Source organism: Chelonia mydas, chromosome 1, assembly GCF_015237465.2.
Source record: "Chelonia mydas isolate rCheMyd1 chromosome 1, rCheMyd1.pri.v2, whole genome shotgun sequence".
NCBI classification, from domain to species: Eukaryota; Metazoa; Chordata; order Testudines; family Cheloniidae; genus Chelonia; species Chelonia mydas.
The window spans coordinates 250,041,148-250,053,478 of NC_057849.1; the positions used below are offsets into that span (position 1 = coordinate 250,041,148).

The window sequence follows — 12,331 nt, forward strand, 5'->3', positions numbered from 1 at the left end:
GTACACCATCTCTTTCTTGTATCCTGTTCAAACCTTTTAGAAGTGTTAGTAACCACTGGCTGTAGAGTCTAGGATGTTCATGGCACTTCTATGGGCCAGTAGCCATTGTGCCTTTTGTCTGGAGTGGACCTGAAGCCTTTTTTAGTTGTGATTTATTTAAAGTGATGCTTCTGTTGGTAGAAGTAAATAGAACTATAAACTTCTTTGAATCTTACAAGTTACAGAAAACTGTTTCAAATATCTTTCTAGTAAAGTTACCTTCAGGTAAAATATTTAAAAGTATATTAGTATTAAGATATTTTTAAAAAGCTAAAACAAAAATATTTTTGAGGCTAAGGTTGCACTGTAATCAGTCACTTATATATATTTTCCCTTTACCCTGGAAAGGAAAAGGTCCATGCAATTGTGCCCTTATATTTGTTCAGTTTTTTAATTGTGCCCCAAAATTTTCCCCAACCCATTTTAACCATAAAATAGCAAATTATTGATGATTGTAGGAGAATATAATTTCACATTATTTTTTTTTCTCTGTCCTTTGGAGTTTAGTGAAACTTAAAAGAATCCTACATTCTGAGCAGTTCAAGGAACCAAATTCTTGCATACAATTCTTGTTCTGTACAGAAGAACAGACTATATGAGCACTGTGGTGTAAACTGAGCCATGCATAGATATACTTGCAACTAAAATACAAGTTAGGTTACATTTTGTCTCAATAGCCTCAATGACTGCATTTTAAAGGAGGGCAACACCCCTCCCCACCCCCACACAATAGTCATCCTCCCTTAAAAGCCAGTTATTTCCCTGGTCTCAAACTTCCTGTCCTTCATGAAGTATAAGATATTAGTTCTTTTTTTATGTTGAATTTACAGGCATTATTTAAAAACAGAATTTAACTTTTATCCCCTTCTGGAACATGCCTGCTTAGAGGGCTAAACTTTGAACTTGTGCATCCAGTCTCAGTGTTAGTGTGCACAAATGGGGTGGAAAAGCTCTTGGCTGACTTTCAAATCCAAAATAGGTGTTTATATATGCAAATACATGTCCTGCCTGCACAAATAAGTATGCACACATTTTTGTGATTGCAAGATTAGAAGCCATTTAAACATTGGGCCCATTAGATTTGTCTTATAGCAGTCAGGACTTTTTGCTTTAATATTTCTATAATTGTTATAAATTTCACATAGTTCATTTGTCTTTTACCCTTACATACCTTCACGAAACAGGACTTGATGAGTCTATGTAATATGAGAACTGGATATTTCCTCCATGGTAGTGTGCCAGTAGCATACACTTAGTGTCTTTTTGGTACTGAGTGCATTTGGAACTAGTTTGAAAAAATTAAGTTGCTTAACATAATCACATAAATGGTGATTCCTTTTAGTAATTAAACATATGCTTTTTTAAAGAAAGTCTTCTAATATTTCTATTTTTTAATTAATGTTTAGCTTTTGCCCTATGAACAGTCTTCCCTGCTGGAGCTCATAAATACAGAAAACAAGGTAAAATGCTTTAAACTTAGAATTTGTTAATTATAAGAACTCTGTAGTAAAATCTGTAAATGTTTTTTTCTGTAGAGCGCTTTGAACATGAAAAGTGCTACAAGTGTCAGATGTGTGTTTATTACACTTTTATACTACCCGTGTAATTCTGTGTTTTTTCCTTGATGAGTCTAGGTTCTGAACAAAGTAATAACTGTGTATGCTGCCCTTTGCTGTGAAATCAAGAAGTTAAAATATGAGGTAATTCCTACAGCCTGTCTTTATTACTGTTACAAAATGTTTGCAGTTTGGCAAACTGAAATGTAGATTTTGCATCTTGGCTTTTTTTAGCTTCTAATCCTGCAAACATAAGCCATGTATTTTTGTAAATTGAGTATTTATATCTTTTTAATTTGGAAAAAAATCTCTCCTTTTGTTGCTAGGCGGAAACTAAATTTTATAATGGCCTCTTGTTTTATGGAGAAGGAGGTAAGTAGTTCCCTTTATAATGACAGTTAGTGTTATGCTGTTGCTTCTTCTTATATTAAAATAATTGCAGTCTTATGTTCTAGACATTAGAAATTTACTTTTACTACATTTCGGCTATTGATAAAAACCTGAAACTCCTGGTCTCTGTTACAAGACATGACCTGCATATCAGTGTCTTGTAACTACACTGAATTAACATCAAACATCATTAAGATTTTAGTTAGAAAGAGCCATTATCTGCAGTGAAGCACTGGTGTAGTAGTGGGAACTTCCTTGATATTTTGTCTCTGCTTTACGTATGTGTGGACGGCTTATCTGAGAGGCAGGAAGTGGGGACTGATGACAAGAGAGTGTGACAAGAGAGTGTCTGAACACTTTTGGCTTTTAAGGAAGGATTTGGAGAGAGGGCAGGGCACTGGTCGTACAAAGACAGGGAGACCATTTCTTTCAGAAAGTGCAGCATGAGGCTTTTTTTTTTAAAAAAAAGATTTCATCTTCCCTTTTAACACTGAAACCTTGAATGTAGGTTCACACTGCCTTGTATTTTAAAAAAGTACTTTGTGAGCACACATACTATTGCAGTTATTTTTCAAGGTTTCTATATTGAATATAAGTCCTAAAACTCGTATCCAACTCCTCCTCCCTAGTGCATAGATTTTTGCAAGGTGTCTTCGGACAACATGTGGCAATATATATCATGAATTAAATCCTGCTTGTCTTACTCATGAAGAGCCATAATGGCTTCAGTACTTCATGAGTACAGTGAGCAGGGTTTGACACCGCTTGTGCCGTCAAAACATAGGCATATTAGTGCTGGTTAATCACTTGAGTCATTACATTGGCATGAAAGCCACTGATGGCAATGGATTTAAGGCTGTGATAATACTGAAGGATGGAGGCCACACTTCATTCTGAATTTCTGTAGTTTAAGATCGTGTAAGCCAAATTGTAATACTTTAACATCGACACTTGTTTTTAAAGTCCTGAGGGGTGGGTTACAGTGTCTCATGCCTGTGTGTGTGTATATGTATGTGTATATGTATGTATATATATATTTTGACATAACACAGGACTCTGCTTATATAAACGTGGTCATAGGCTTTTTTCCAATTGGTAGATCGTAAGATCTCACTCTGGGTGAAAGTTACTTTTTTTTTTTACAGCGTAAAACTGACAGGAGATCTGAATTCTCCTCCAAACTGTGCTATTGACCTCCTGTGTGACCTCAGGGCTAGTCACTAAACTTCTGTTTTTCCCATCAGAAAGATAGAGAAGATAATGCCTCTTTTACAGTAGCCTCGTGAAGCTCAGTTCATTAGAGTTTTGTAAAGCCTTTTGAAATCCTTGGATAGACGGTGCTATAGAAGAGTGTAAACTCTTTCAGGTAGAGACTGTGACTAGCACATTCTAGGTGCTATGTAAAATATGACTGTCTTGGTTCTTTTGATGAATCATTTCTCTAACTGCAGATAACTTTTTAAAGCAGACTTCTATCAGACATGTGTTTAAAGCTTTTTGAATCGTAGTGACATACTGCCAAACTGTAACAAAGGTCTCCCTCAAAAATGTTCTGCCTCATTGGCAAGGAGAAAAGAGGGCTGCAGTAGCTATAAGCTTCTTATTCTGTGACAGCAGTTTGGTCCTGCTGTTTCTCCTCTTCCTTCTGGAGAAGCCAGCAACAGGGAGTGGGTGGGAATGCAGTCCTCCAACCAACAACACCTCTAGATGCACAAGAGCCAGCTGTTCCTCTTGTAGCAGCTGCCATAGCAACTGTAGGCTTACCTGGGTGAGCAGAAGCTAGCTAGGTCCCCTTCTTGGAGGGGTCTGAAAATATGAGGCGGAGCATTTTTGAGTTGGCCTCTGGGGGAAAAAAATATCCGTCCTCCCCACCCCTCCTCTCCCAATGTGACACATTCCTGTCCTCCACCATCACATCACTATGCACAGGGCTGGCCTAGGGGTGGTGTCAGCAAGATGTTTATTTGGGGTACACATCAAATTTAACAGAGTGATTTGTATATAAAAAAGTGTGTGTTGGGGAAAGATACAGCCTTTAGGAATCTCAGAGCCTCCTACTGCAGAAGAGTAGAGCCTAGCTGCTTGTGCCTTTCATCCCCTTTGATTGGTTTATATTGACATACATTTTCAAGGCTATCTTCTTAAAACAAAGTGGGTAGAAACTTTAAAAGGCTGAGATTTTCTTTCACTGGACCTGAAGTCAGCTCTTTTAACAAAGTCTTGCACAAGCCCCCTCCAGACTGCCATTAGAAAAGCAATTATTGTGCATACTATAGTAAGGTTTCAAATTAAATCCACAATACCACAGGTGCTTAATCCCTATTGTGGATTAACTTCTTACCCAATTTAATTTTTAAAATTAAAGCTATTGTTATTCGTAGTGGTCTTGTATAAAAGTTTTAACGCATTAAGTTTTTAATAAAAAGAACAGGAGTACTTGTGGCACCTTAGAGACTAACAAATTTATTTGAGCATAAGCTTTTGTGAGCTACAGCTCAATAAATTTGTTAGTCTCTAAGGTGCCACAGGTACTCCTTTTCTTTTTGTGAATACAGACTAACATGGCTGCTACTCTGAAACCTGTCATTAAGTTTTTAATAACTCCCAGGTGGATGCATTTTAAAACCCTGTATGCCAGATTTTGTCAGATGAGATTTTATGGCCAATTATAATCACCAGAATAATGTGTTTACAAACATAAATGCTGACACGATGTTAAATTGGTACTCCAGGAAACTTGGTACTTTGTAACATCCTATTATTTATGTTGAGGATAGTGCTCTGAAGCCCTAGTTATGGACCAGGACCCCATGGTACTAGGTCCTGTAGAAATACAGAACAAGATGATGTTCTCTGTTTAGCAAAGCACAGTTAAGTCTTTGTTAAGGATTCATTGGAAATACATTGCCTTATAGCAGTGTGCTTTAATTAAAGGTCAAACAAAATTGGTTTGTCATCCAGACTTGAGTGTAATGAATAGGTTTGTCTGATATTCCTAGTCAGTGAAGCTTTTGTTTATCTTTCAAGCCACAGATTCCAGCATGGTGGAAGGTGATTCCCAAATACAGATGGGAAGATTTATTTCATTTTTACAGGTAAAGAGTGCATCTTGGCTTTGGAGCAGTTGTTCTCTGTTTTTTTCTACTTCTCAGATGGATTCATCAGTTACAGTATCCTATTTACATCCCATTCAAAGGTATTGGGAGTCGCTTTTGTGTGCAGATTACAATTTCTTGCCTGCACAGCTGTCTCAACCAACCTCCTTCACTCCTTTCAAATAGAGAGCTGTTAGGTGCAGTTTGTTCACTATTGTGTTTCTGCACTTAAAGCTGTTTCAAGCACTGTAAGCCCAGTGTGAGAAGGTTAAAAGGTTTTCAGATTCGGTTCCCAAATAAACTAGTTTATCTAAACAGACTTCAATAGGAAAAAATGTAGTGGGACTCTGACACTTTCTGTTAAAGGTCTAGCATTCTGATGCATGTTTCTGATGGTAAATTTTAGTTTCCCACTGAATAAAAAGTGGTAGTGCTGGCATGGATTAAACCATTTGTTTGTTCATCTTCCTTTAGCTCATAGGAAGAGGTAAGATTAAAACAAGCAATTTAAAAAAAAATTGTTGATGCCGCACAAAAAAAATTCTGGGGAATAACATGCCTTTTAGAAACAGTTGTGCTTATTACCAAGGACACTTGAATGAAAACAGGATATGTGTTTCCAAGGATTTCCTTTGTTCTTGATGTTCATGCTACACTAGAAGTTATCATTATTTTTCTGCCATGATTTCCATAGCAAGTGATTGTCCAATCACAAACAGGATCCTGTTGTCATGAAAAATTTACTTGTAGTAAAAAATATATACTGCTTAAGCAAAACTGTGTCTAGAAAATGTAACTTCAGTTTTCATTAAACAGGACTTTATTTACTGTCTTGTAAATATCATGTATCAGAGTTCTTAGTGGTCCCCTTTGGTAGACCAAATATCAGAGGAAAATACTTGCTAAGCTCTCCTGCATGCAGTTACTAATATCTCTGCCTTTTCTTGTGCACTTTCTGTCTCCTGATCTTTGTTCTTTCCCGCTCAGCCATCAACTTTCTTTTTTACTTTTTACCTCCCAATTTCTTCTACTCATCTGTTCAGGGGAGAAGATTTGTTGATGGCTCTGTGGGCCCATGCTACATGTGCTCCTGTGGCTCAGCTGAGAGTTCTGGGAGCTAGGAGGAGAGAGTGGCTGAGTGGCTGTTTGCTTACACTCCTGTATGTAAGATATCACCCCAGGACCATAGAGGGAAGGTTGGGGAGCTTTCAAATAGCTGTATTCGATTCCTGCTTTGTAAGAATCTGTAGGAAGAATCTCTCCTTACTGAGTCTGTCCTGTTCCCATTGCTGTGCTCCACTTTCTAGTCCCCAATAGGAATAGGCTGGTGGCAGTGTCTACCATCTGGGAAACACTAATATGGTAGTGATGTGCAGAGCTGGCAGAGGGATCAGAATATGCTGTTTTCGTATAGCTGCTACATAAACATATTGGCTATTTGTTATGGATTTGACAGTTCTTGGTATCCAGAGATTGTTCTCAGCAGATGTAACAGCTAAATATTTACTGAGGTGATATTAAAGAGACAAACTATCATACTAATTTAGGAATACCTGGCAATGTTTCACTACCCTCTGCAGGATTAAACCACATAATGTTTAATATACTTAGAAGATTTTCAAAATCTGTCAGTTGTTTGCAGCATAGTCTGTTGCTGACAGTTGGATATATGCCATGAAATTGGACTTTCTGCCTTAAGGGTTTAAAGGGGCAATGTTAACTGGTTCTAGGCCTGAAATTTAGGTTCTGTTTTTAGAAACCTCAAAGCCAAATACAGAAAGAATGTTTAAATGAAAATGAAGTTAAAACCCAAACAACATTTTTAAGCAAGTGAAAAGCAAAAAGTGAAACTGACCAAGCTGTTCTCATGTCCAAGACAAGTGAAATGTAAACCAACTGCATATATGATAAAAAGCCAATTTAGGATTTTTCAAACTCTTCCGTTTGATATAGTTTAAAGGCAGAAAGTATCAATAGGTCATCTAGTTTGACCTGAATACCTCAGGCCATTACGTTTCACCCAGTTATCCATGTGTTGAGCCCAGTAACTTGTGTTTTAGCCAAACACATCTTCCAAAATGGCATCTAGTCTTGAGTTGAAAACTATCCACCACTTCCCTTGGTAATTTGTTATAATTGTTAAGTACCTGCATTTTGAATTTTTTTGGCGTAATTTCTAACTTGAATTTGTCTGGCTTCAGCTTCCATCCATTGGCTCTTGTTATACCTGTCTCCACTAAATTAAAGAGCCCTTTAGTACCTGGTATTTTCTCCACGTGAAGGTACTTATGCACTGTAATCAGGTCACCTCTCAATCTTCTTTTGATAAGCAAAACGGATTGAGCTGTTTAAGTCTCACTGTAAAGCATTTTCTCCAGCCCTAGAGTCACTTTTGTGGCTCTTTTCTATCCCCTCTTCAGTTTTTCAACATCTTTTTTAAAATGTGAATATTTGAACTGGACACAGTATTCCAATATCGGTCTCACCCATACTGTATTAAAAAGGTAACAATCACCTCCTACTCCCCCTGTTTATGCATCCAAGGATCACATTAGCCCTTTTTGCCACAGTATGACACTGTTTATTTGCTTGTCCACTATGACCCCGGATCCTTTTCAAAGTCACTGTTTTCCAGGATACAGTCCCCATTTTATAGGTATGGCCTGTATTCCTGGTACCTAGATATATTTACTTTTGGCTGTATTGAAATGAATTCTGTTTAGATGGGGCCAGCTTACCAAGTGATCCAGATCTCTCTGTATGACTGCTCTGTCCTCGTTATTTACCACTCCACCATTGATTTCAGTGTGTATCATCACTAGTGGAGATTTGCCAGATGACTTCATGATCCTATCCAATTTACGGCTGCATTTCAAATTTTCACTCCTGTTCTTGTGTCCCTTGCTGAGTTCTCTGTCCTCTCCACTTTCAGTTTTAAATCCAGCATGTCAGTAACTCATGAAAATAATCTTTTTTTCTGTCTGTAAGTGTAGCTATTTATCTGTAATCTGTCTGATTTGTGGCTTTAGCTTGGCATGGCTTCAAAGAGAACAATGGTTGTTTAGGGCAAGAGCAGACTTTTTAAACTTTTTAGGCTATGTACCCCTTTCCAAATAATGTAGTCTACCATGTATCCCCATCTGAGATAGACAGAGGTGACACATGGAGGGACACGCAGAGTCACGTGCCCCGCAGATTTCTGCTTTCCATTTAGCAACAGCTTCTAGAGATTTTCAAATTGTGGGTGCGCCTCCCTAGGTGGGTGTGGAGGAATGTTCGGGGGGGACAGAAGGGGAATGGCGATGCTAGGTGGCTCGGGCCGGCCCCGCATAGCGGGACTCGCGGAGGGAGCACCACCTCCACCCTCTCACTCACCTCAGTGGGCCACCCAGCCTGTTACAACCAAAAATTGTAACTCAAAGGGCTGCCTCAGAGTTGAGTTACAATTTTTGGTCTCCCCCCCACCCCCCTGTCTCCCCCCTAAATCCAGACAGGCTGGGTTGCCCTGCTGACCTGAGGTGAGTCAGGGGATGGGGGTGGCACTCCCTCCCCGAGCCCTGCCCAACGTCACCGGCCCAAGGGCCCCGGGGGGTGGGGTGCACCTCTGTACTAAATAAAATGTATTGTCCACCATTATAGGATTTTTCTCGCATACTCCTTGACAAGAGCTCACATACCTTTAGGGATACACATAACCCAGTTTGAAAACCACTGGGCTAGAGCATGCTTTTGTTATGGAGTTCATAGAAAGCGGTGGTGCTTACACACACTGCCTGAGGGAGAGTTGTAGGAGGCCTTGTGCCTCAGAAGCATAATGTCTTCTAGGGCTCTTTGTTTGGGGTGGGGTGTAACTTATTACATCTATTTTAAAGGTGTACTATACTCCCCCAAGCAAGCACCAGCTCTTGGCCATTGCATGGGTGAAGTGGGGTAAAGCCTTGCCCACTGTCTACACATTTATCCTGGGAGGAAGCATCTGAGTGAAGCTCCCCTGAGCATCAGGACTGTGGTTCTAGCTAGCCCTATTGATGGCGACTCAATAAGGAAAAGGATCCTTACTCCCTCTTCTGCCTCTGTGTAGCTTCATTAGCCCTAAATCCTAAAGAAACATGCTTCAGGAAATGTGTCTGACTTCCTGTCCAGGCTGCAGTTGTGAGAAGCCTCAGACTGGAATTAGGGAGTTGAACTTGGGGTTCTGGTTGCATGATTGTTGTTCACTGTCTTGGAAATAATACCAATGTATGCAAAATTTGTCATTTCAGGAGCTGTCTTGTTTTGTTACACGGTGCTACGAAGTGGTGATGAATGTAATTCATCAGCTGGCTGTTCTCTATACCAGCAACAAGTAATTATTGGCAGAAATGCTATGTCCCCTTTTTATTATTAAACAAAGTGCGAGATGTTATGATCTCCCTAAAGCATGGTAAACATTATAATACTCTGGTCAGAAAATATGGAGAGTGGTTTTTAATGCAGCCTTATGTGCCCACATAAGCTACTTTTAAAAGGATTTTATTTATTAAAAGAATCATAATCTGCTTTAAGTGTTTTTTTGTGATGAGATGCAAGAATGTCTTTTAAACTAAAAGGCATATTTCAGGAGAGCTGTCTCTTTTCAGAAGGAACAAATCTTGATGCTAATGTGGCTGACCTTTATATCCTTATGCCTCTAATTATTGGACTTAGTCCCTGTCCTACTGGCAGGAGGAATGGATGCCTTATGTTAGCTGAGAGATGCTGTGGAGATGCCAGTCTAACATTTTGAAGAAATGGTAAAATCAAATTGTTTCAGAAGCTTAAAAAAATTAGGTCAACTTATTTCATTTTAATATTATAAATGTGTGATCATAATATCTATTTGAGCAAACCTGATCAGTTTTTTATTTAAACATTAGTATCATAGATATTGTCTTGAGTATGGCTTTATGTCTTCATATGCCAATTTGACAGTAATGGTGTCTTGGTATATGGGAGACAGTGTCTTACATCAGAGGGTCTTGGGCATTTACTTACTTTGTCTTTGATTTCATCTGTAGGATTTAGAGCGTGTGTGTTCAGGTGGAGATGCTATGATTGCTAATTAGTCTTAGTTATTCATTTTTGTATTGTGAATTTTAGTGTATATCACTTGCAGAGACTAAGGGCATGATTTTCAGACATGAAACTCCAGTTGAAGTGAGTGGGAGCTGTGGGTGCTTGACACCTCTGAAACTCAAGCCAATTTGTATATCTGGTCTCAATGTACTAGCAACACTCCTTGGCTAAAGTCACATGGGAAGCATATTTAGATTGAATTTTTGCAGTTTATAAAATTTAAAAAAATCATGCAGTTTATAAAATGGCTGAAAAAAGTATGCATACAACGCATGCTATTGAAGGGGATATGCACCCTCCATGATATGTGCATAACTTCTATTGTATTCCCGTAAATGAGTCAGTACTAAATCAATGCAGTGTTACTGTTGTAGGGGCCACTGTACTACTGGAGCTGTTATCTGACAAATCGGATGTAAAATAAAAGAATGGGACCACTTATGGTTGCTGAAAGATCTCATGATGTCTTAGAGTTAGGGATGTGAATGCTAGAGCTTTGGCCGTATTCTAAATAGGTTAATTCTTTCTGCCTAAGTTTCCTCTGCTGTTTTAACCAGTTATGGTATTCTTCTGCCCAAGGCTGCTATTTAACAGTACTTTGCATCTCTACACAGATGCACTGTTTCAGTGGTGAATGAAGTGAAGCTGGGTGTCTAGCTTGCGTATCAGTTGGTTAAGTTTGTAAAGTGTTTTGGGACCTTTGGGATGAAAGACACTATAAAAATGCTAATTATTAACATGACTGGGACTTGTTAATATACATGCGCAACAGCCTGGACCTACAATTTAGCAAACCAATGGTTCATTATGATTTGGAAAATGTTATCAACCTGATATTGCTACGTTGGTTGTCAAAACCAATTTTTAATATGCATTTTTATTATGTGTTGGAATATATTTTTCATTACTGATAATAATTACCACAATGACTTTCTTGAAGTATAATATACAAGAAAAACCTTTAAGAGACTGATACCTCTAACAACAGTTAAAATGTGCAAAATAAATAAGTGCTAGCTAATAATGGAAAAATAAGATATTGTTTCGTTTGCTTATCTGTTGCAGGAATGCACCTAAAATTATAGTGACATCAGGAGTTCATTTTCAGGTGAGATGATTTAAAGCAATGTTTCTCAACCTTTTTGATGCCAGGGACAGGTTTCCTGCCTTCCTAACTGTGTTAGGGAGATCTCAGGGACTGGCACTGGTCCATGGACCAGTTGTTGAGAAACACTGGTTTAGAGGATTTTAATTTTTTTTAGTTTTATAAACAAACCTGAAAAACATTTTTAAGTTTTCTTGTGAGAGAGAGGAGAAAAATGAATTAAAGCATCATTTTCAATGTGTGTTGGAATCCTGCTCTCAGGACAGAGTTGTCCAATCACTGTTTCTATTTATTATATGGAAATGGTCATTACATCCAGATATGGCAAATGCTAACTTTCTTAGATTAAAAGTGGATGGGACTTGTGCTTCTGTGTCACAAACACTGTTTGAGAATCCTACCTTCATTGTCAAAACAGGTCAGCTAGCTTATGAGTGGCACCTCCATGCTAACTGTAACATTCCTTCTCTGTAGTGAAAGAACACTAAAATGGGGTAAAAAAAATCTTTGTTTACATGGCATGAAACCATTGGTAACTACTGGAACTTCTTTAACAGACTATGTATGAGCATCTAGGGGAGCTACTGACAGTCTTACTCACTCTGGATGAAATAGTTGACAATCATGCCACTCTGAAAGACCACTGGACCATGTACAAAAGGTATGCAGTTGGAGCCTTAGACATATTCCCAGTGTAAATATTAAAAACAGGTGGGTAAATTTTGGTCTAAAGAAAATGAGTTGAAAGCCCTGGTATTTGCTAAACTTCTAGGGCTTAAGCCTGTGTCAATGAGAGCTGCCACTGACTTCAGTGGGAGCAGAGTTGGCTCTTCATTGTGTCATCTTACTGGTGCAAGTAAAAACTTACAGTGCCAGATCAAAACCCCTACAAACTTAGCCTGTTACTTGGGCTGCTGATACAACCTTGAGTAGAAGGGTAATGGCTGCTGATGTTTGAGAGAGAATGTATTTGTTAAGAAATCTTATCTTAAAGGGAAGTGTGAACTGTGGCTAAAACTGTACGGTATCCTGTCACCCCTACTTGAGTCGCC

The 12,331-nt window shown here is 38.6% G+C and overlaps 1 protein-coding gene across 4 annotated transcripts in view; it reads left to right on the forward strand.

Annotated features, from left to right (window-relative positions):
- The window catches only part of WASHC4 (WASH complex subunit 4), a 61,376-nt gene that overhangs the window by 7,292 nt on the left and 41,753 nt on the right, over nucleotides 1–12,331 (forward strand). For 3 of the 4 annotated variants that reach the window (XR_005222561.2, XM_037879958.2, XM_037879968.2), the window contains exons 3-9: nucleotides 1,446–1,499; nucleotides 1,674–1,739; nucleotides 1,922–1,967; nucleotides 5,013–5,080; nucleotides 9,343–9,425; nucleotides 11,240–11,282; nucleotides 11,837–11,940. Coding sequence is in view for 3 of the 4 variants with exons in the window: in XM_037879958.2 (XP_037735886.1) it covers nucleotides 1,446–1,499; nucleotides 1,674–1,739; nucleotides 1,922–1,967; nucleotides 5,013–5,080; nucleotides 9,343–9,425; nucleotides 11,240–11,282; nucleotides 11,837–11,940 (464 nt within the window). In the remaining variant the exon portion in view is untranslated. Of the gene's footprint in view, nucleotides 1–1,445; nucleotides 1,500–1,673; nucleotides 1,740–1,921; nucleotides 1,968–5,012; nucleotides 5,081–9,342; nucleotides 9,426–9,699; nucleotides 9,853–11,239; nucleotides 11,283–11,836; nucleotides 11,941–12,331 lie in introns of those variants that run through there. The other variant, XM_037879976.2, reaches the window with a different exon arrangement.